This window comes from Ostrea edulis, chromosome 7 (assembly GCF_947568905.1).
Source record: "Ostrea edulis chromosome 7, xbOstEdul1.1, whole genome shotgun sequence".
NCBI classification, from domain to species: domain Eukaryota; kingdom Metazoa; phylum Mollusca; class Bivalvia; order Ostreida; family Ostreidae; genus Ostrea; species Ostrea edulis.
Genome location: NC_079170.1, coordinates 44,537,857 through 44,558,504, shown reverse-complemented (window position 1 = coordinate 44,558,504; position 20,648 = coordinate 44,537,857). Strand labels below are relative to the sequence as shown.

The following is a 20,648-nucleotide window of genomic DNA, read 5'->3' as shown; positions in this document are numbered from 1 at the left end:
CATGCATTTTAAACATGAAAAAATAAATCAATAGATAAAAACGAATTGATATATGGTTTTGTTATTGTCATAGTTTGAGTATCAATTAAAGATAAATCAAGTTTTTAAAAACCTTAGAGAGGCAGCTGCTTTAAATATAATGCAACATGGTGCATTTAATTATTGAATAATGGAATATCTAGTGTAGATAGATATCTTTTTCGAAGAAATCCATTCTACGAAACTGTATTAATACACACATGTCATCAACATAAAAGCATTAGATATCAAACAACATGGACCTAAAGGCTAAGACTGCACAGTGGGTTCTTAGTCAGATGCTGATATCTCATGTGAAATGTTACCAGGGCCTCTACAAGCAGTTAAAGCTTAAACTGCAAAACACCTGCACTGTGGGAGACAATGAGAGCACAGAAAAAGTAATGAATGTTACAAACGGAAATGAAATCAAACCCGGAAAAAATAGATCAGATGAGATGGAATGATATTCCCAAAGAAATTTCTTTAAATTTCTGAGTTTCGATCTCTAATGAGAGACCCAAAGAAAACCTAAATTGGAATGATCCTAAAAATATGACAGTCTGTCAAATGTCGAAGAGCTCTCAGACAGAATCAAGTAACCCAGGTGTCAAATGTTGAAGAGCTCTCAGACGGAATAAAAATACCCAGTTGTAAAATGTTGAAGAGCTCTAAGATGGAATCAAGAAACCCAGGTGTCAAATATCCAAGAGCTCTAAGATGGAATCAAGAAACCCAGGTGTCAAATGTCGAAGAACTCTCAGACGGAATAAAGAAACCCAGGTGTCAAATATCAGAAAGCTCTCAGATGGAATCAAGAAACCCAGGTGTCGAATGTCAAAGAGCTCTCGAATGGAATCAAGAAACCCAGGTGTCAAATGTCGAAGAGCTCTAAGATGGAATCAAGAAACCCAGGTGTCAAATGTCGAAGAGCTCTCAGACGGAATAAAAATACCCAGGTGTCAAATGTCGAAGAGCTCGTAGATGGAATCAAGTAACCCAAGTGTCAAATGTCGAAGAACTCTCAGACGGTATAAAAAAAACCAGGTGTCAAATGTCCAAGAATCAAGAGTTGGTCCTAATTGAAGTCTTGACAAGTATGTCGTATCAAGGGATGTTATAGAAGAGTTCCTTGGTCACCAGGATAAAGAATGTTGTCCATGCAAAAAAATTGAAGCCACAGATCATGGCACTCTGGGATGGCCTCTCTCAACCACGTCATGAAGATTGTTAACATCAACCTCCATCTAATACTTGGTCAGGGATTGAACTTTCTCTAATGCTCTATTGAGGCATGCACACGTACTGTAAACGTATTATATTTGGCGTGTATGATATTTGGCGGAAATCGTTTTTTCAACAAGTTAGCGTAAATTTGATTTAGCGCATTCCTGAATTACTTTAAACATCTAGATTTACGGATGGCATTTAGGGATGTACTTGATTTAGCAGAAGCTGCGTTCCGCCAAAGGCGCTAAATAGAATACACAGCCAAATGTAATACATTTACAGTATCTTTCAAGACATTTTTGACCAACATATTTTCAAATCAACAGTACTGTCAGTCATATATAAATGGTACTTGTATCATGAACCAATTTAATTCAGCATTTGCTGACAAGACTGGGATCACAACATGTTGCCCATCAGTATATCTTCTTTGTCTATTTCCTATAGTCTTCAATACTGTATATATCTGGTAGTTTGAGATGCTTGGAGAGAATGTAATTGTAAATATTCAATCATCGGCTAACAACAATCTCAGTACTGATGCATTATATTTACAGTAGATTTCCAGGAACCAGACTGTCATACTGTTGGATTTGTCAATCAAATGAAAATAGAATAATGTTTAAACATTATTTAATTTCAAGACAATTTGTTTCTGTATAGGGATATGTGTGGGTAGAGAGTGGAGATTTGCTAAACCTCACATGTCTCAACAAGCAACCAGTGGGCACGTGGCTCCCAATATTTGAACTCAAGATGATCAAACCAAGGTTGCATTAGTGAGAAGCAAATGTGCAGCAATTTGAACACCCATATTGAGAAATGAATAATTCAAACTTTTGGCAGATTGAAATCTATGGAGGAAGTGAAACATTGTTATTTTGTTGTTATTTTTTCATGTCTGACAATATTTGACATTTTTGAGACATCTTGTGATTTTATTATTTCCTTTGCCGCTGTTGTTTCTCGATGTAGCGATCAATGTCCCTCTTGATGATCCAAGCATGTTTTCCGTGTTTTTATTTTGAAAGGTTTCGGAAGTTTCATCACTCGTGTATATGCTTACATGTACACGTACATGTGCTTTATGGTATTAGTAATAATATAGGTCGCCCCTTGTTAGCGAGTGTCATTGTGCGGACATTTCCTATAAATAATCGAGTACATGTGATCTTTAATATGGGCATTCATTGGAAGTTAATTTTGTTTTTTCCCTGTTTATTTATGAAATATTAAATCTATTTTAAAACACCAAAAATCCTGTTGACATGTGACAGGTGTGTAATAATATCTAGTTTAGTAAATATTATTTACCGGTACATAAGATAGGATTTGTATTGAATTATTAATATTTCATATGTAACACTGTTTCCTTTGATGTTTCAATCCATAACCACGGGATCGCAACTTACTCATGGAGTTTAAGTCTTGCATGGATATATAATCGTGATATGTACGGCATTACTTTAATCAGTGTTTAGATTTCACGTGAAGTACTCATATGAAGAGAAAGATGAATGACTTATTTTCTTACGCTAGTTACCTGTATGAAAAGGAATGTTATATGGGAAATCAAAAGTATGCGTAATGTTTCTAATATTGTTTTGCTCTTAAGTGATATAAATATGCTGAGCCTTTGAAAGATTCACTGGCAGAAATTTAGTTGTCACTTAGAAAAATATTTTTTTTTGACCAACAGGTTTTTGATGCTACGCATCTTGGACAATCTTTAATGTACATGTACTAATAGATACTATTTACAGGTAACCATAGTAACAGTACATGTACACTGCAACTTTAAAAGTTTCAGTCTCGAAGGATTCAATCCTACAATATGCGTGTTAATTATGTCCGTCATCTTGAATAATTCTAGCTCTACGTGCGACGTATATTGACACCAAGTATATGTCATGTATATATCATGCATATTATTTCAAATTTCATTTTTGTTCTTTTGCAGTGCCAACATGACAAAGTTGGACATGCCTCGTGGCAATCTGCGAGCCAACCTACGCCTTCAGCTGATGAAGATGCAGGCGGCCCAGGAAGACCAGAGGAAGGAACCAACGTTTTCCCAGTCCTTCAAGCCGGCCCAACAGACGCAGCCACAGACCATTCAGATCCCCGCCCCCACAAGTCTCACCAGCACAGAGGTTCCTACCAGCATACTTACTGTAAGTATCATACAAGTTTTAATAGCTCTTGAAAAACAAAGACCTAGAGAGGCCACCAGCGGCTTTTGTTTTAGTCAGATTATCTCTCATTTAAATGCAGTAGCTGGCCAAACATCTCTGGATTGACTTAATATTTCCCAGAATTGCTATTTTTATTTTTGAGCATGCCCAACTGTGACATCTTTAAATAATGAGAGGAAGGACATTAAAATTAGCTTCTAAATCTGGATGTCCGGATGCAGTACAATTGTAAATTATCAATTATCTTTAAGAAATCTGTAAACTAATGAATTCTTCCTTCAGTTGATAATTGTAACCTTAAAGATGCATTTTATCTTGTAATTCTATACAATTAACTGGTGTAAAGGTGAACATCAGAGACAACTGTTATTGATGTGTTAACAATGACATTTTGAAATCAAAAACTTTCAAATTTGCCTTATTTAGTTTTTAAAAAATGCAGTGATTGTTGAAAGTAACTGAAAAAATAAAAAGGTGCAAATTAACCCACAATGTTCAAATCAACATCATCACAAGTTCACCCCCTGGTCTATCCGGCTGGTTAGAGGAGTGGACAGACATTTAGGCGATGCTTGTCCACTTCTCGAAAGCGAATATCAGGCTAGGCAGTGAGGCTTAAAAGGACAAGGAATGTGTTGCTGATATTTCCATTTGTGTTTAGCTAGATTAAAGGAATTTAACCGTTATGTCGATGTGTTATTTCTCTTAAAGCTTGATTCATGTTTTGCCATTATAGGTGTAAGATTACAAGGCATTCTAAGATAGCATTGTTTGCAGTCTCAAGATGAGAAATGAGGATAGCTTCCATGGGTTAGTTGTCTTGTCCAGAAACCTGTTATTTATAATTAAACCTGCAATCAAATATTATAAAAAGTAAATCTGTTGGGTATTTTATGCTGTCTGTGACTGTATAAGGGTACATATGTATTAACTGCTTGAAGGAATGAAGACATTTCTGTGAAAATAATTATCAACCCAGGAAATATCCAATCCCAATAGGAGGGTCTGGGACCTTGTTAATAAAGTGGAGGAGATACATGTACATTGCATCATTATCTCTTCAGCCGGTTTTCCTTGCACCGAGATTGCGGACACAAAGTTCAATTATCAACACTAAGTCCCACGGTTTCTGTTGACAGTGTGGTGTACAAATAGTCCTTTGTTTACAAGGTGGGGGGGACATTGTTGATAACCCAATTGCCTTCTGAATTTGTGCAATTCTCGTAACATATATACATTTTGAGGTGCAGTCGGATGACAACCTGATATGTCCCCATGTCAACTTGCAGCTTAATTCATTTTCTGTGTCACTTGTGAGAATGCATGTACGTTGCTGTCTGAAAAAGAGTTTGTTTATGTTTATTGAACAAATATATGTAATTTATATAAGGTTATCCCCATGGGTTGTTGTCCAGCAATGGAGGAATTGATAGAAAGGTACACTAAACAAGACTGAACCAGCAGTGCAAACGGTAGACCACCGTAATGCACATTAACGGCCAAGTCGTATTGTTGACATTGTCCACCTTTGAACTTTGAGATATTTTGATTTGTATCAGAGTGGACCGTTGTTAAACTCGATGAAATTATCAAATTATCGTATAGTTAGATTGCGAACATGGTGAAGGAAGTTTAAAGATTCTGTTGTCATGGAAACTGTGAAGGTACATGTAATTTATACTGTTAATAGCGTGAATTTTTGACTTGAAATGGGAATGTTTGTGTGAAGTTGTTTGTATTGATCAAAGTTCAGAGCAAAGTGATGATTACATTAACACTTAATCTAGTAACGGGATGAAATTGTCCGATTGATTCAAATTAAACTAATGTTTGAGGACAGCTGAATACATTTGATATATATATATATATATATATATATATATATATATATATATATATAGTGTTGTTTTAGAGAATTTAGCTTTTGAGTTACAGACATAGCATGTTGTACTTGGTGTCATCATGACGCTATCTTGGTTTGATTCAGGAGTTTGGATTTCTTAAGTGTATAGCCGTAGCTAGTACATAATACGGGATTATGAAGAAAAAAAACAGAAATTCAGCATGATGAAATTGTCTTGTAATTAATTATACACGTGTATTACATGTATTATGATTTTCTGTAAGGTAGACCGCTTGTTTGTATTGACAGTAACTGCTATTCAGTGGTATGATTACTTGGACTTTGAGTTCACCCTGTCTCAGTAATTCTACAAGTACATTACATTACGATGAAACAAATTAATAGTGTGAGAACTTTGGACATCAATTTGAATTGGATCACTCCTGACAGATTATCACATTTTAATTGGTTTAACTTTATTCATTTTATGATTGATTGATTAAATATTGTTTAACGTCTCTCTTGAGAATCTTTCATTCATATGGAGGCGTCACCATTGCTGGTGAAAAGCTGCAAAATTTAGGCCTATGCTCGGCGCTTATGGCCTTTGAGCAGGGAGGGATCTTTATTGTGTCACATCTGCTGTGACATGGGACCTCGGTTTTTGCGGTCTCATCCGAAGGGCTGCCCCATTTAGTCGCCTCTTACGACAAGCAAAGGGGTAGTGAGGACCTATTTTAACCCAGATCCCCACGGGAATATTTATCTTACGAGGATTAAACAAATAAATTGTAAATCTTACAGTAATGCCTCTTATCAGTAGCATGGATGTAATTGGACCGTTGATGTGGGAGAAAACCGGATTGGATGACCATGGTATCCTCACTGCCGATCCGGAGGATTGAACTGGGGTCACAGCATTGAAAAGCAGTGCATGTTTAACCACTTCTCTGTACAGTCTCCCCTAGCTGATATACTGTGCATACTTTCTGTCACCACATGCATTCAATGCCCGGGCATAATTGAATTTCCTGTGCATGATGATCAACCTGTATTTAATTAAATCATAAGCAATTTTCCTCCTACCCCGAAAACAATCACAACAAAGTACATGTATACTAAAAAAAACCAATGCCCATTTATACACAGTAGCACTAATTTTTGTATTATACATGTATTGAAAGGACTTGATTTATAGGGAGGGTGTTAACCTGTTTATATAAATGGTGACTCTGTCCGCGGAGCTATGGACCCCGAGATTCGGCCTTACCCTGTCACTGACCTAAAACTAATGGCAGACATTCACAAACAGTCTACAGTCTACAAACCCACTTGAAATAAAACTATAAAAAGTTTTTTGTTTTTAGTTTTTTTTTCATACTTGGGCAGAATGTCGGGCACACACTGATGCACTGACTGTAATGACTGCACAACTGAGTGGAGACATTAGTACCGTGTATAAAAAAATTTCCTGTTCATTCTTCTGTGCAGGAAGAGAGAGAGAGAGTAGGGGTTAAGTTTTTAATGTGGCTATTATTTGTATGTTGGTGATTCAGGAAAAAAAACATTAGGGAGTTTGTTTTTTCTCACTGTGTGATTGGGGATTTAACAGAATAGTTTTTTTTCCCCTCTCTGCCCTGTAGGTGAAAACACAGCTAGAAAATCCAACACAGTTTCATGTCAGCCAAAACCAGAAAAGACAGATTCACCTCTTTCTCCACAATTCGGGCAAAGTGACCACCACCGCCCAGTCTATGCCTGCCCTGACCACTCAGATGCCCGGGGTTAACATGGTGCCCACGACGGTCAGTGGAAGCGCACCAGTGGATCCAGACAGCCCGCTATCTGGTATGGGACTCAGTAGTGCTACAAACAGTGTCTCGGATTTTAATGAGGTAAGTTCAGAGTTATCTCCCTTGATACAGGATTTACTTACATTTGGTAAAACATAGATGATATACATGTTAATTTATAAAACAGGGAAGAACAAATCGTGTGTGAATGAAGGGATTTTTCATGCTTACACATTGCAAACTTGAGAAATCTATTAAGATTGTGAGTTTTGAAATATATTTTGTTGTGTATTGTTGAAGGTATACCATCAAAAGCTTTATTGCTCAAATTTCTTTTGAACTGAATGATACATTTTAAAAGCCAGCCTTTAAACACTGATTGCCCTAAGTAACACATTTTTGAGATATATTAGCAAGGGCACACACACACACTGACAGATAAATTCTTGCATCATGATATGTAATACAGACAGAACAAGATAAAGTGTTGATAAATAAAGATAAACATAATGAACTCAATTTTTGCTAAATAGGATTTATGATAACTAAGTAAAAGTTTCCTGGATCGATAGATGGCAAACATAGTGTACTTCCTTAATTTTGTCGGCAATTAAAACGTTATAAGGTTGTTTTAGGAATTCATTGTGTGTCAGAGGAATGAAAATCAGTCGATCGTCATTTGTACTAACATTTCGACATTGAATTCACTAAATGGGTGTTGGTAGAATCTTACATGTGATTGAAAATAGATACAGATATATTTAAAGAAATGAAAAATATTAAACTCTTCAATATTTTCACATAAACTGTAAATTATAATTGACAGTAAGTGTGGTAATGTATTGCTTGTTGAAATACTATAGTATTTAGAATTTATTTCACAAAAATTACCATCAACATCAGGGTCTGGGTATGAAAAAATTCCATGATTGTTACGCTCTGCACACTAGATAAAGATTTAATACTCAATTGTATATAAATCAGTGATGAATGAAATCAGTACTTCTGATTTCATGACAGAGAAAAAGAAATTTCACACAAATTAATGCAAATATTAAATACTCATCTATTATCAACAATCTACAGTAACACTTACATAATTTCATTTAAAAAATTTTATCTACATGGGTCCACGAACAGAGTGTGAGGGTACAGGAATCACCATGCCGATCTGGCCAGATGACCATCTGAAAAGTGACCACCTGTCACACTTCATGTTCATGTGAAGACTCTGTACTACAGAGACTGAACTCATAGGTGATGCAGAGGTTGATTAATATGTCTTGACCCTGAACTGAGGTCATTTGGTCAGTATTAAGGCCTAGGTCACATAAAGTTTGAAATTAAAAATTTTCTGACCTTGACTTTAACAGAAAGGCCATAACGGCTTATTCTTTTGAATATATATTGTTTTTGACAGAGCAGTTTTTCATGACCCTTAATCACTTTAAGGTCATCTGGCCAAGGTCACTTTAAAATAATTTCTTAAAGTTATTCTGGAGAAATAGAAGAAACTCCTACGTGGCACAAAAGTTGCTGATGACCAGACAATACTTCAGGGTCTATTCATCCAAGGTCAAGATCATGTGAAGGAACAAATTTCAAAGCATTCACAAGAATACAAATCTGATTAGGATGTCTCTAATGTTGAATATAATTCATGTGCAACAATTGATTTAAAGGAATTTTAGGTTAATTATGATATTGAAATAATTGTATGTAATTATATGTAGAAACTTTATACTCCAGCATTAATCTGGATCATTAATTTCAATCAAGTTTGTGTCTCGATCTGCTTAAATTTCTTAGTATTACGAGCTATATTCCTCCATTGAAATTGTTGAAGAAGGCAAATGCCAATAAAGTTATTCAGCACAATGGAGATTAATGAGACTATACTGAATCTCCCTTAAAGCTTAAGTTTCAATTAAAAGTAATTTTTTTGTAGATAAGAATCTGAAGTATTAGTATTACAGCACTTCCTTTGTTAATCTATATATATCAGTTAATATCTATATTTAACCTTGGGATTTTTCTTAAGTTGATCTTTGTTCAGATCAAATATAATGCTGATGAAGCCTGTGAGAGGACCCTCTTGATATTTATGTTCGATCACTATGCAATTCTCTTTGTTTAATGTTATTTTAAATCATTGGATTAAGTACATCCTTGAACATGTAATAATCATGCCCCTAAACACTCACATGTCCGATGATGAATTGGTCTCAATGTCCACTTTAATTTTTTTCTCTGACAGGTTGACCATCTCCTTAATGACATCATCAGTCTGGAGTCCGTGGACCCTAATGTTGACCAGGATCTGAATCTGTTAGAGCCCTCCCTCAACCACATGTCGTCCACAGTAAGTTGTCTGTTTATATCTCTCCCTCAACCATGTCAAGGAGTGTTTGTCATGATGAGTTATTTATAGACCCCCCAACCAAGTACATGTTATTTATAGAAACTTTTTAATTAACAGAACACCCATTCCTTGACCAAGTGCCTGATATTAATAGAACTTTTTGTAATCTTCATGCCGCCATAATTACTAAATAATCACCTTGGAGAATCATCCACCACAATACTTCTAGACCATTGAGGATTCTCTGCCAAATCACTTCTCAACTATAGAGAATTGATCCTCTCCACCAAATGAACATAGACCATTAGAAAGTTCTCCACCAAATCACTTCTCTGCTATAGAGAGTCCTCTCCATCAAATTACCATAGACCATTAGAAAGTTCTCCACCAAATCACTTCTCTGCTATAGAGAGTCCTCTCCACCAAATGACCATAGACCATCAGAAAGTTCTCCACCAAATCACTTCTCTGCTTTAGAGAGTCCTCTCCACCAAATGACCATAGACCATCAGAAAGTTCTCCACCAAATCACTTCTCTGCTATAGAGAATCTTCCACCAAATCACTATAGACTATAGAGAACCCTCCACCAAATGACAATAGACTTATATAGAGAGACCAAGGAATCCTCTTCTAACCACAATATCCATCACAGTGGATAATCTCATAAAATTTTGGGGTCTTCAACCAGATGTCTGTTCCGTTGTAAGTTAATGCATGTAAAAGGCATTATCTTCAACCTTTAAAAGTTCCTGTTTGCTTCATCCACATCCACCCATTGTCTCCAGAAGAAATCCCAGACAGTTGATTGTTAGTGAGAGCTCACTCAAAACAGGCTTAATTCCACATCTATACCATCAGCATGCAGAAATCATGACAATAATTCTGCTTGGTGACACGTCTGTACTTTAGATATTTTTATTCTCTGACATTATCATTTGTGGAATCCCTGATGCATGAGCCATTGACCATATAAACTGAGACAGACTGTAAACAAAGTTAAGTATACTATTTGTACTTTCTGGACAACGAAGTGTTGGTTTAGTTCAGGATTGAACATTTGAGGAGATTAAATTTCTTTTTTACCCTTCAGATACATCTGATTAATGCATTTATTATTATTCAGATGATTACAGATGGTGTTTTACTTTTCCCCTTCCTAGGACTTCATACAAGGTCTTCATTGTTAATTAAAAGTACACATAGTAATTAAGATGAGATAATTGTCCTCTTTCCATGAAACAAACAACCAGGTAAACAAACACTTCCACAATCATTTCATTAACCTCCCCCAAAACAATATCCCATTTGTCGGCACTTGGCGAATTTCTCGCCCCTTTCCTGACCTTGCAAGATTTAAATCCTCCGTTAATTAGTCTGTCTTACGAGTGAGGTCACCAGTGGCTTATGTTTGACGACTTTTGAACTTGAAAGTGAGGGGGAGAAAGTTATATGAAGAAGTGCGTTGAACAGGGGAGAATTTTTAGAGGCCCACTTTAAACCCTTAGCCTGGCCACACTTAGGCCCTCCATTGACTTGTGTTTTTTGGAGGGGATCTGGATCTTGACTAAGTCACACAAGTGTGATCATTAGCTGTGATTTTTTTTCCTGTCAGTGTGTTTTTACTGTCACTTTCTCTTCTGTATCCGTTTAACACTTCATCCCTTCACCAGAAATGAACTCAATCATGTGGCATGATGTTCTGTTTTTCGATAAGATGCAGGTATGTTACAGTTAATGTACTTGGGAGAAGTACTTGGAACAGTTATTGAGTAGTTTATTTTGGGCTCATGCTGTTGATATTAATAGAATACTTGGACATACAGTCTTTACTTTCTTTCATCTATACTTTTTTATATAACTACCTTGCTGGAGTCATGCGTAAGTGACTTGCAGGTAAGTCTGAATGATCAAGGCCTCCTTCAAGGTCAATGCTCCCTCCGATTTGTGTAAATTAAGGTACTTGCTCATGTGAAATCATGTGACATATTCCAAAGAAACTATTTCATGCATATCAGTAATACATATTAAATTATTGTATCCTTAAAGTTGACACTGTGTTGTAAGTTTTGGGTTTGGATTTTGCACCATGAGGATTTTCAAAGTTATATATAAGGTAGATGTATATGGATATTTTAAAGAAAAAGCATTTCAGACAAAATGTTGTTTTAAATAAATTGAATTAATTTATGGCTAAATGTAAGCTCCATGTGTCTGTGTCATAAGAGTGTGCACTGAAAAAGTTATTATTTTTAATGGAATGTATGAGTAAATTTACTGTCAACATATTAATTGTACTTTTAGTGCATATGTACCAGTACAAGATTTGTTTTTATTATGAGGATAGTTTTTTGGAATTTTTTGGGGGTATATTTTTTATATGTATTTATTGCTTTCATTGCTTGAAGAAATTTTACAGTCTAATTGACTGGAAAGGTTAATAAACTTTCACTTCTTACGATACCTTGTTAACAGCATTTCGTTGTCAAAGTGTGAAAGACACAACAATAGATAATGATCATAATTTCATTCATTGACTACAATTTTTTTTAATAATCAGTGGTAATCATGAAAAACTAGACTTCAAATCATTAAAATGAAACACCGTGCTCTGAAATCATTTAAGCATATTAATAATTATTACATAAAACTTAATTGTGTTTATTGACAGAATCACTGAAAGTCAGCAAGTGTTAAAGGAGCAGAGCACACAAGTACTATTAGCTGTTACAGATAATTTATATTTCTGATTTAGCTGTTACAGATAATTTATATTTCTGATTTAAGATCCTTTGTTTTATATAGATTACATGAACTTAATTAGTTCAGTTCATTATCAATAGGTTCTTTATAGTGTGATGTGATCATTTTGATTTTTTTTCCTGATTGTTTATAGCTTTAATTTTCAACAGTGGATAAAATTTAAAGTGTTGCCCATTCATTATATCCTTTTTAATTCATGGCTATTTCATTTTTGGAGTGTTCCATTGAAGATTTTGAGAATTATAGATTAAAGTCATTTTACAGTGGCATAGTGTAATAGATTGTTCTCCATTTTCTGGTTACCTCATTCCCAACAACATCTGTAATGTAATAGCTCTATTCAATTCCATTTTGTAGTTACCTCATTCCCAACAACAAATGTACTGTAATATATTCATTTCCATTTTGTAGCTACCTCATACCAACAACATTCTGGATCTCTACAATGACACTAGTGATCCAGACAAAAGCAATGGAGCAAGTTCCTGCCCTGTGAAATTTGCAGATCAGTTTGGAAATCTTCCGATGCCTGAATTCCTGTCAGAGGAGGAAAAACGGATGTGGGCAAAAGACAGGCAGAAAAAAGACAATCATAACATGAGTAAGTGGTGGATCCAAATTTACAGGGGGGGGGATTCATGCATATAGAATTTTATTATAATTTTGCAAAATGATGGATAAAGGTCTCCTGATTAAGCCATACTCAAATGTCTGTCACTATTATTCCACAGACCAGACAGAAAAAAAAAATCCATTGTTATGACTCCACCAAAAAATTGGTACCATATATAGTAAATGCTCTGTCTGTCAGCACTATTTATGGTATGCAATAATATAAATTTCCTTTGGAAGATTTTGGGAAATATCATACATAATACTTGGATTAGGCAGGCCTTCAATTGTCAGATCTATAACAGGGGCCTTGCTGAGTTGTCAGTTTTCTAGTTTTGAAGTCTTTTCTGTTGTGATCTGAAATGTAAACTGCTCTTAGACTATGTGTGTCATTAGGGTTTAGATATGTAACATTATATATCTAGTGGTAGATTTGCAATGAAATTCTTCAGCAGACATCATTACAGCTCTGTATTAAGTCACCCATCCCACAAGTTCTTCACTAGACATATTTTACAGCTTTATGAATCACCACACTTCCAAGTTCTTAGTAGACATATTTTACAGCTTTATGAATCACCACACTTCCAAGTTCTTCAGTAGACATATTTTACAGCTTTATGAATCAACACATTTCCAAGTTCTTCAGTAGACATATTTTACAGCTTTATGAATCACCACACTTCCAAGTTCTTCACTAGACATCATTTTACAGCTCTAAAAGTCATCCTATTCCTATTAGGCTCAGTTTTACAGCTCCATAAATCAGCACGCCCCCAAATTCTACAGTAGACATGATTTTACTGCCTGCTATACATTACATTAACATTAACATTACAGCAGTATACGGTAAGGAAATGAGCCCCATTCTAATGCTTTAGGTAAAGCACTCTCCAAGTTCACGAGAGTGTTTTCTGTGTGTTTTGAACTGCATAGATTCCTGACTATGAAGTGTATTGTATCACAGTAGGAAGAGGACGTTTGACATGTTTAAGTCGAGTGATGTGGTGAAGCTGTGTCTCAATATCTGTGTTCTCTTTGATGTGGAGTACCAGTTAGGCTAATCGTAAAATCTATTTTGATCTTGATCTAGAGTGCAGGACACTTCAGCTACAGATTCAGGCACTATAAAGTGGTCCTTTAACATATCTGTTATTTTGTGAAAGTAATCTTGTTCCTGGTACATAAATATTGTCATATCGTGCTCAATTTTTAGAAAATATGCGACATTTTTTCAATATTTGTTTTAAAAATATATTGCATGTACTTGTTAAATGTGTTTAAAATTTATTTTCCTATAAACAACTCATTTCCATTCTAAATTATTTTTAAAGTGTGACATTAAACCATTTTCAGCAATGTGAAACTGAAACTGAAACCAATTACCTGAGATAGTACATGTATCTTACGACCAGTGAATGCAAAACTGATATATACAAATCCGGTTAATCTAGCTGTCTATGCTACAAATGTAGAGAGATATATGTTTGATATGTAAGGGATCTACATTGAAAAGAAAAATACACTGGAAATTTAAAAATTATCAGATATGTTGATATAAAATGATGGTTAAGGACTCTGAATTACATAGTTTCTGGTTTTATTTCTTACAGTTGAGAGGAGGAGGAGATTCAATATCAATGACAGAATAAAGGAGCTGGGGACACTTCTACCCAAGTCCACAGACCCGTAAGTTATAAGGGATTTTGTTATAATGTCCACAGACCCGTAAGTTATAAGGGATTCTGTTATAAAGTCCACAGACCCGTAAGTTATAAGGGATTCTGTTATAAAGTCCACAGACCCGTAAGTTATAAGGGATTTTGTTATAAAGTCCACAGACCCGTAAGTTATAAGGGGTTTTGTTATAATGTCCACAGCCCCGTAAGTTATAAGGGATTCTGTTATAAAGTCCACAGACCCGTAAGTTATAAGGGATTCTGTTATAATGTCCACAGCCCCGTAAGTTATAAGAGATTTTGTTATAATGTCCACAGCCCCGTAAGTTATAAGGGATTCTGTTATAAAGTCCACAGACCCGTAAGTTATAAGGGATTCTGTTATAAAGTCCACAGACCCGTAAGTTATAAGGGATTTTGTTATAAAGTCCACAGACCCGTAAGTTATAAGGGATTTTGTTATAATGTCCACAGCCCCGTAAGTTATAAGGGATTCTGTTATAAAGTCCACAGACCCGTAAGTTATAAGGGATTCTGTTATAATGTCCACAGCCCCGTAAGTTATAAGAGATTTTGTTATAATGTCCACAGCCCCGTAAGTTATAAGGGATTCTGTTATAAAGTCCACAGACCCGTAAGTTATAAGGGATTTTGTTATAATGTCCACAGCCCCGTAAGTTATAAGGGATTCTGTTATAAAGTCCACAACCCCGTAAGTTATAAGGGATTTTGTTATAATGTCCACAGCCCCGTAAGTTATAAGGGATTCTGTTATAAAGTCCACAGCCCCGTAAGTTATAAGGGATTCTGTTATAAAGTCCACAGACCCGTAAGTTATAAGAGATTCTGTTATAAAGTCTAGCACACTTATAGTTTAGAAATGATTCTTAATTCCTGTCGAGTGAAAAAGGATATATAGAAACATTCTATATGAAAAGGACAAAAAAAATTTTCATTGTTCTTAAACCTTTATAAAAGCTGAATGCAACAAAGTGGATATTATACAGGGCAGACAGATGGGAATGATGATGGTGATGTACTGTGATACTCATAAATAGATTAAATATAAAGCATTGAGAATCTAGACATTTTGAAAAGATTAAACCTGTTTATAAAAAGATCTGAAATTTAAGGGAAAGAAATTCTCTCATCTATTGTTGATATATTTAATGCATTCATTAAAAAATATTTATAAATAAACATAGAAGTTGATGTCACCCTGGGCGACATCTGGTATGTAACATGGTCAGCACCTGTCGCCATTGGGTCACAGGAGTTGAACTTTGTGTACATGTTAAGTGTTTAGGGGGATGAGTCAGTACTGCTCCATTGTCTGTAGCGACCCTTCAATCTGTTACTGCAGGCTGAGTCACACAGTCAGTGTTCTATTTTACGCAGTACTTTCCGTTCAATTATGACTAAAGTTTTAAAATGAATTATTTGAGGATGTGTAAGCAGCTAATTATTCCAAAGTTAGATTTTAGCTCCACAGAGCTCACTCAAATTATGCAAGTTTAGTTAATGTCTAAAACAGGGTATAGCCATTGATTAAATTCCATGCTTAAAGTATACTCTATGTAGTGTACAAATGACTGTTAATGTAATGTAACTGACAGTTAAATTCCCATTATCTTTTACATTTTTGAATAGTAGTAAATGGAAGTTAGCTAGATATTATAGTCACAATGAGGTGAAATTCATCATTAAAATCGTGATCAGAAAACTTCCAAGTTTAAATTGCTGACAACAATACTAAAGTTATCATCGGATATCCATGATTGATCTTGTGTAAAGGTCAAAGACAATCGCAAAGTATTTTGACATTATATACATGTATATCTCTGATTTCAGTTCAATGGTTTATATATTACTTTACCATGACGTACTGGAGTTTTGATTTCTTGATTTAGAAATGTTTCTGGGTCCACTTGATTTAGACCTTAGATATTAAACTTCCCGCTCTGTAGGTGTGTAGATTTCTGTCACAGTAAGCTCCCTTTATTTACAGAGATATGAGGCAGAATAAGGGAACGATTCTGAAGGCTTCCGTGGAGTACATCAGGCGGCTGAAGAAAGACCAGGACAGACTGAAACAGCTAGAGAGCCGGCAGAAGCAGCTGGAGATGAACAACAGAAAGATGATCCTCAGGATGCAGGTAACACACTGTGCTGTTATGTGTTTCTTCTTTTATGTGTTTCTTCTTGTGTTCTATATTGTGATCCTCAGGATGCAGGTACCAGACCGTGTTGTTTTGTGTTTCTCATCCTGTTGTTTACTGTGAAGCAACTTTTATTGGGTGCAAGAACTTTCTGAGCACCCTTTCTTGCAAGTGTTTATTGTGCCGAGAAAGTCACTTGTTTATTTATAAGTTGGAGATATGGGTTAAGTTTGAGTACTATACACTTTTCACCGATAGAATTTGTTCACTGTTACAGTAGTAATTAATAAAACCACAACCACACGGGCCCTGATTCTCAGATTCTTAGACAGTTGTATGGGATAATTTTGAAAAGTGGTATGTCTCAATTGTGCTCTCGAGATCAAATATCAGGAGATAGGATAATGTTCTTGGTCGCTGTGTCTTTTTCTTTGTCTGCAACTTTAACCCTTTGGTCATAACTTTAGAACTATTTAGGATAGAACCTTTATATATTTAGCTACCAGGTCAAGGTCAGCGCTGTATGATTGATAAAGATTGAGATCATTCATTGATGCCAGGGTCAATTGGGCTAATTTTGAATGGGACCAGGAGTGTAGTGTTTCACAAAAGCAACTAAAGTCAGGGGGAAGTGAGGCATTTTGTTTTGATCCTGTCTGTCGGAAACATTGACCTTATTCATATTAATGTACGATTGGTGAGTGATAGGGCTCTAATATTTCATGTATGCATCCTTTTGGTATCAAAGATATTTAATTTGTGACCTTAACCTTGAAGTTTGACCTACTTTTAATGAAAGTTAACCAAAGCAATGTCTCCTGAATTATTTATGTTAGGTCTTTCATATAGATTTATTTTGACAAAACCTTTCCTATGGTACCGTGATCTTTGATCTTTACCTTCAAACTTTATCCTTGATCATAACTTTTGAATGGTTAGTGATAAGGCTTGCATGTTTCATATTATTATTCCTTGTGACAAGGAGTGTTATTGTTTTTTGTTGCCACCGTTGATTCATAAACATATCATTTGAAAAAGTTTATTCTTGAAAAATGGGAATAATCTAAAAATTTCAACAGTATTTATGTTATTTGATCATGAATTTTTATGTTTCAGCAAATGGAATTGATCATGAAATCTCAGGGAATGGTGACCGGTCTTGACAATGAAATAGAACAACTGACACTGTCTCAACAGCCAGTCACATACCAAGTTGCCAAATTCCAGCCTGATCTCCCTCATAACTTACTCGCGGGTCTCCCCAATAACATGGACGAATTCATGGAGGACAGCTCCCCTGTGAATGCGGACCCCATGCTGTCCTCCGAACCTGTGAGTCCCAGTAACCTTGATGACTCATCGGACATGTTATGATTTGATACTCAAGTGGTGCCAAGATGTTCCATGCCACTTCTCTCTGCAAATCTTAAAGTCTGAAAAAACTTTCGAATAGGATGCTGGATATCTGTGAATAAGAAAGTATTAAGATTGTTGCAGAGAAATGCCTCACAGCGCCCTGGATGACATGGAATCTGCCGAGACTTTCCTTGTAGTCCAGACATTCCAAAAAAACTTTCTTTATTCGTGAAGAAAGTTTTTTATCCAAAGTGCAATTCTCACAACGCTGAATATTTATGTATTCTCTCACTATGCCCCGACACTTTGTCCAGTAATCGATGTGATACTGTGATTGATGTGGTCGACACGTAAGATGTAAATAGCTCACCGTATAACGTGTAATTTGTGTGCAGTGTTTTTATTATTGTTACTTGTTATATTATATCATGACATGAACTAATGGCAACTTTTTTCTGTATTGTGATTTGTACAGATGATGTGAAGGAATACCGACACATCGAATGTTAACGTTTAAAAATGTCGAAGGGAAGACAGTACGATGTATATCATCATTGAAGGCTGAACAAATATGCATCTAAAACTGCAGATATATTGTTAGCTCTGTGAGTTTATAATTGTTGGTGCTACGTTTTAAAAGTGATTGATGTCAATGTACATAATTTGTTGTGGTTGATTCTTTCCAGTTGTTGTGGTTGAATGTGGACGAGAGTTAGTTTTATATCTACATATGGATGGTCGTTCACTGTGGAAACTTATATAGTTCTCTTTTATTTGAGCAGTCAAAATTTGAATCAAATATCAGTTTCGACTTAAAGTTATTTTTTTTGAGAAATTCAGGCCTGACTCTTGTAAAATTGATTCAATAGATATCAAAATGTTGTTAAATTAATTTTTTTAGGAATGTGTTTTCTAAATCTTATATCATCCAGTTACTATAAAATGAATTAACAGAATAATTGAAACATTTCTCATATCACATAGATTCATTTAGTATATTTGGTTGTTACTTTATTTGAAATTCGAATGATTCAACATTGACGGCTGTTTGTAGGGAGGACATATTGATGTGTTTGAATGCGAGACAGATGTGAATAATGTACATACATTTATAGTAGTAGGTTGTTGACTGTTGATGTCATTTTAATGTCAGTACTACTGTATTCGATCGTTTCTCATCCTTGTGATGTGTCTTGTAAATATCAGTTTGTTGTGTTTATAATCTTATTTGAGATATGAAATGCATGATAGCATTTTAAGATATTTTTACAAAAAACGTTATTGTGTATATTATGTTAAACTTTGGTAAACTTGGATTATTTGAGATTTAAGTTTTAGGATCAGTACACCTTTTTTAAACTTGACGTTAAGAAAAGGGACGTGTCATGTTTTAACTTATAGTCAGTCGTATATTTCCTTTTGCTAAGATGGAATAAAAGAATGATATAAACATACATGCATTATTATCATTGGAGAGAGAGAGAGAGTTCAATCTCTTATGGAAGTGTTAGAGGGATTTAAATGTTCAACATCATGATTTACACTGGAAGGCCTTATGGAACCAATTTAAAATTTTCCGAAATACAATATGTTTAAAATGAAAGAAGGTAAGCTAAGGCAAAAATGAAAATGATTTCTCAAATTTTTATGAGGCAGGCAGGTTTTTTTCTATTTCTTTTTTTGTTATAATTGACTGTTGCATGAGTTACCTTTTCTTTGTCATGCACATGTTTTATGAAGAATAGCTTCACATTACTTGCTATTCCCCCGGTAAGTGTATACTTGCACATAAATGAGTATGTATTCAATAAACATTTAATCAAAAATATACTTCCAATTTTATGAAAACCCGATGAAAGTTTTGCATAAATATCTATAACACAAGAGTTGCCTCATTTACATAGATATAGAAATGAATTGGATGTGTGTTATGCGGTACCTTTTCAACGCATGCGGCCGGGCCTAATAAACTATTTAGGGGGTGGGGCTTAACTTTGCTGTATGTTTACTGGAGACAAAACGCTTGGGGGGGGGGGGGGGGGGTAAGTTCGCTGTATGTTTACTGGAGACAAAACGCTCCCATCTACATCTATAGCGAACAGTGATCAACCTCATAAATCTCGTACAGAATACAAAATTAAGATTTGGGTTAAATCTGAGACTGTCAGTTGTATTGTAAACTTTTCACATTTTCATATTCTCCAGAACCACTGAGTCAATTTCAACCAAACTTTTCACAAATCTGTCCATGGGTGAAGGGGATTGAAGTTTGTTGAAATGAAGGCTTTCAAGAGAAGATATTCAAAAGGATAAATAAAAAAAATAGTGGGGCTGTTCAAAAATCTTCTCATGGAACCACTGGGCCAGAAAATATGAAACTTATGCGGAAGCTTCCTGACATAATGAAGAGTCAATTTTGTCCAAATCATGGCCCCCGTGGTATAGGGTGCAATAGGGAATAAAATTTTGTCATGAGGATATATATGAACATCTCAAGAAGAACGGCCATTATTAGTCCTATAAATATGCAAGCATCGTCAGGTAGTGTAGATTCAAGTTTGTTCAAATCACATGCATTGGAAATTGGGCGGGGCAACCGTATAGGGGAAGGAAGTTTTATATGGGAATATGTTGGGGGG

At 35.3% G+C, this 20,648-nt stretch overlaps 1 protein-coding gene across 3 annotated transcripts in view; it reads left to right on the top strand.

The window, feature by feature from the left end:
* Positions 1 to 19,463, top strand: part of LOC125654188 (microphthalmia-associated transcription factor-like) — a 30,332-nt gene extending 10,869 nt beyond the window's left edge. For 2 of the 3 annotated variants that reach the window (XM_048884010.2, XM_048884011.2), the window contains exons 2-8: positions 3,209 to 3,422; positions 6,930 to 7,181; positions 9,337 to 9,441; positions 12,615 to 12,804; positions 14,429 to 14,504; positions 16,503 to 16,650; positions 17,770 to 19,463. In XM_048884010.2, coding sequence (XP_048739967.2) covers positions 3,209 to 3,422; positions 6,930 to 7,181; positions 9,337 to 9,441; positions 12,615 to 12,804; positions 14,429 to 14,504; positions 16,503 to 16,650; positions 17,770 to 18,027 — 1,243 coding nt within the window. In that variant the 3' untranslated portion in view covers positions 18,028 to 19,463. Of the gene's footprint in view, positions 1 to 2,546; positions 2,827 to 3,208; positions 3,423 to 6,929; positions 7,182 to 9,336; positions 9,442 to 12,614; positions 12,805 to 14,428; positions 14,505 to 16,502; positions 16,651 to 17,769 lie in introns of those variants that run through there. The other variant, XM_048884012.2, reaches the window with a different exon arrangement.
* Positions 19,464 to 20,648: the final 1,185 nt, after the last annotated feature.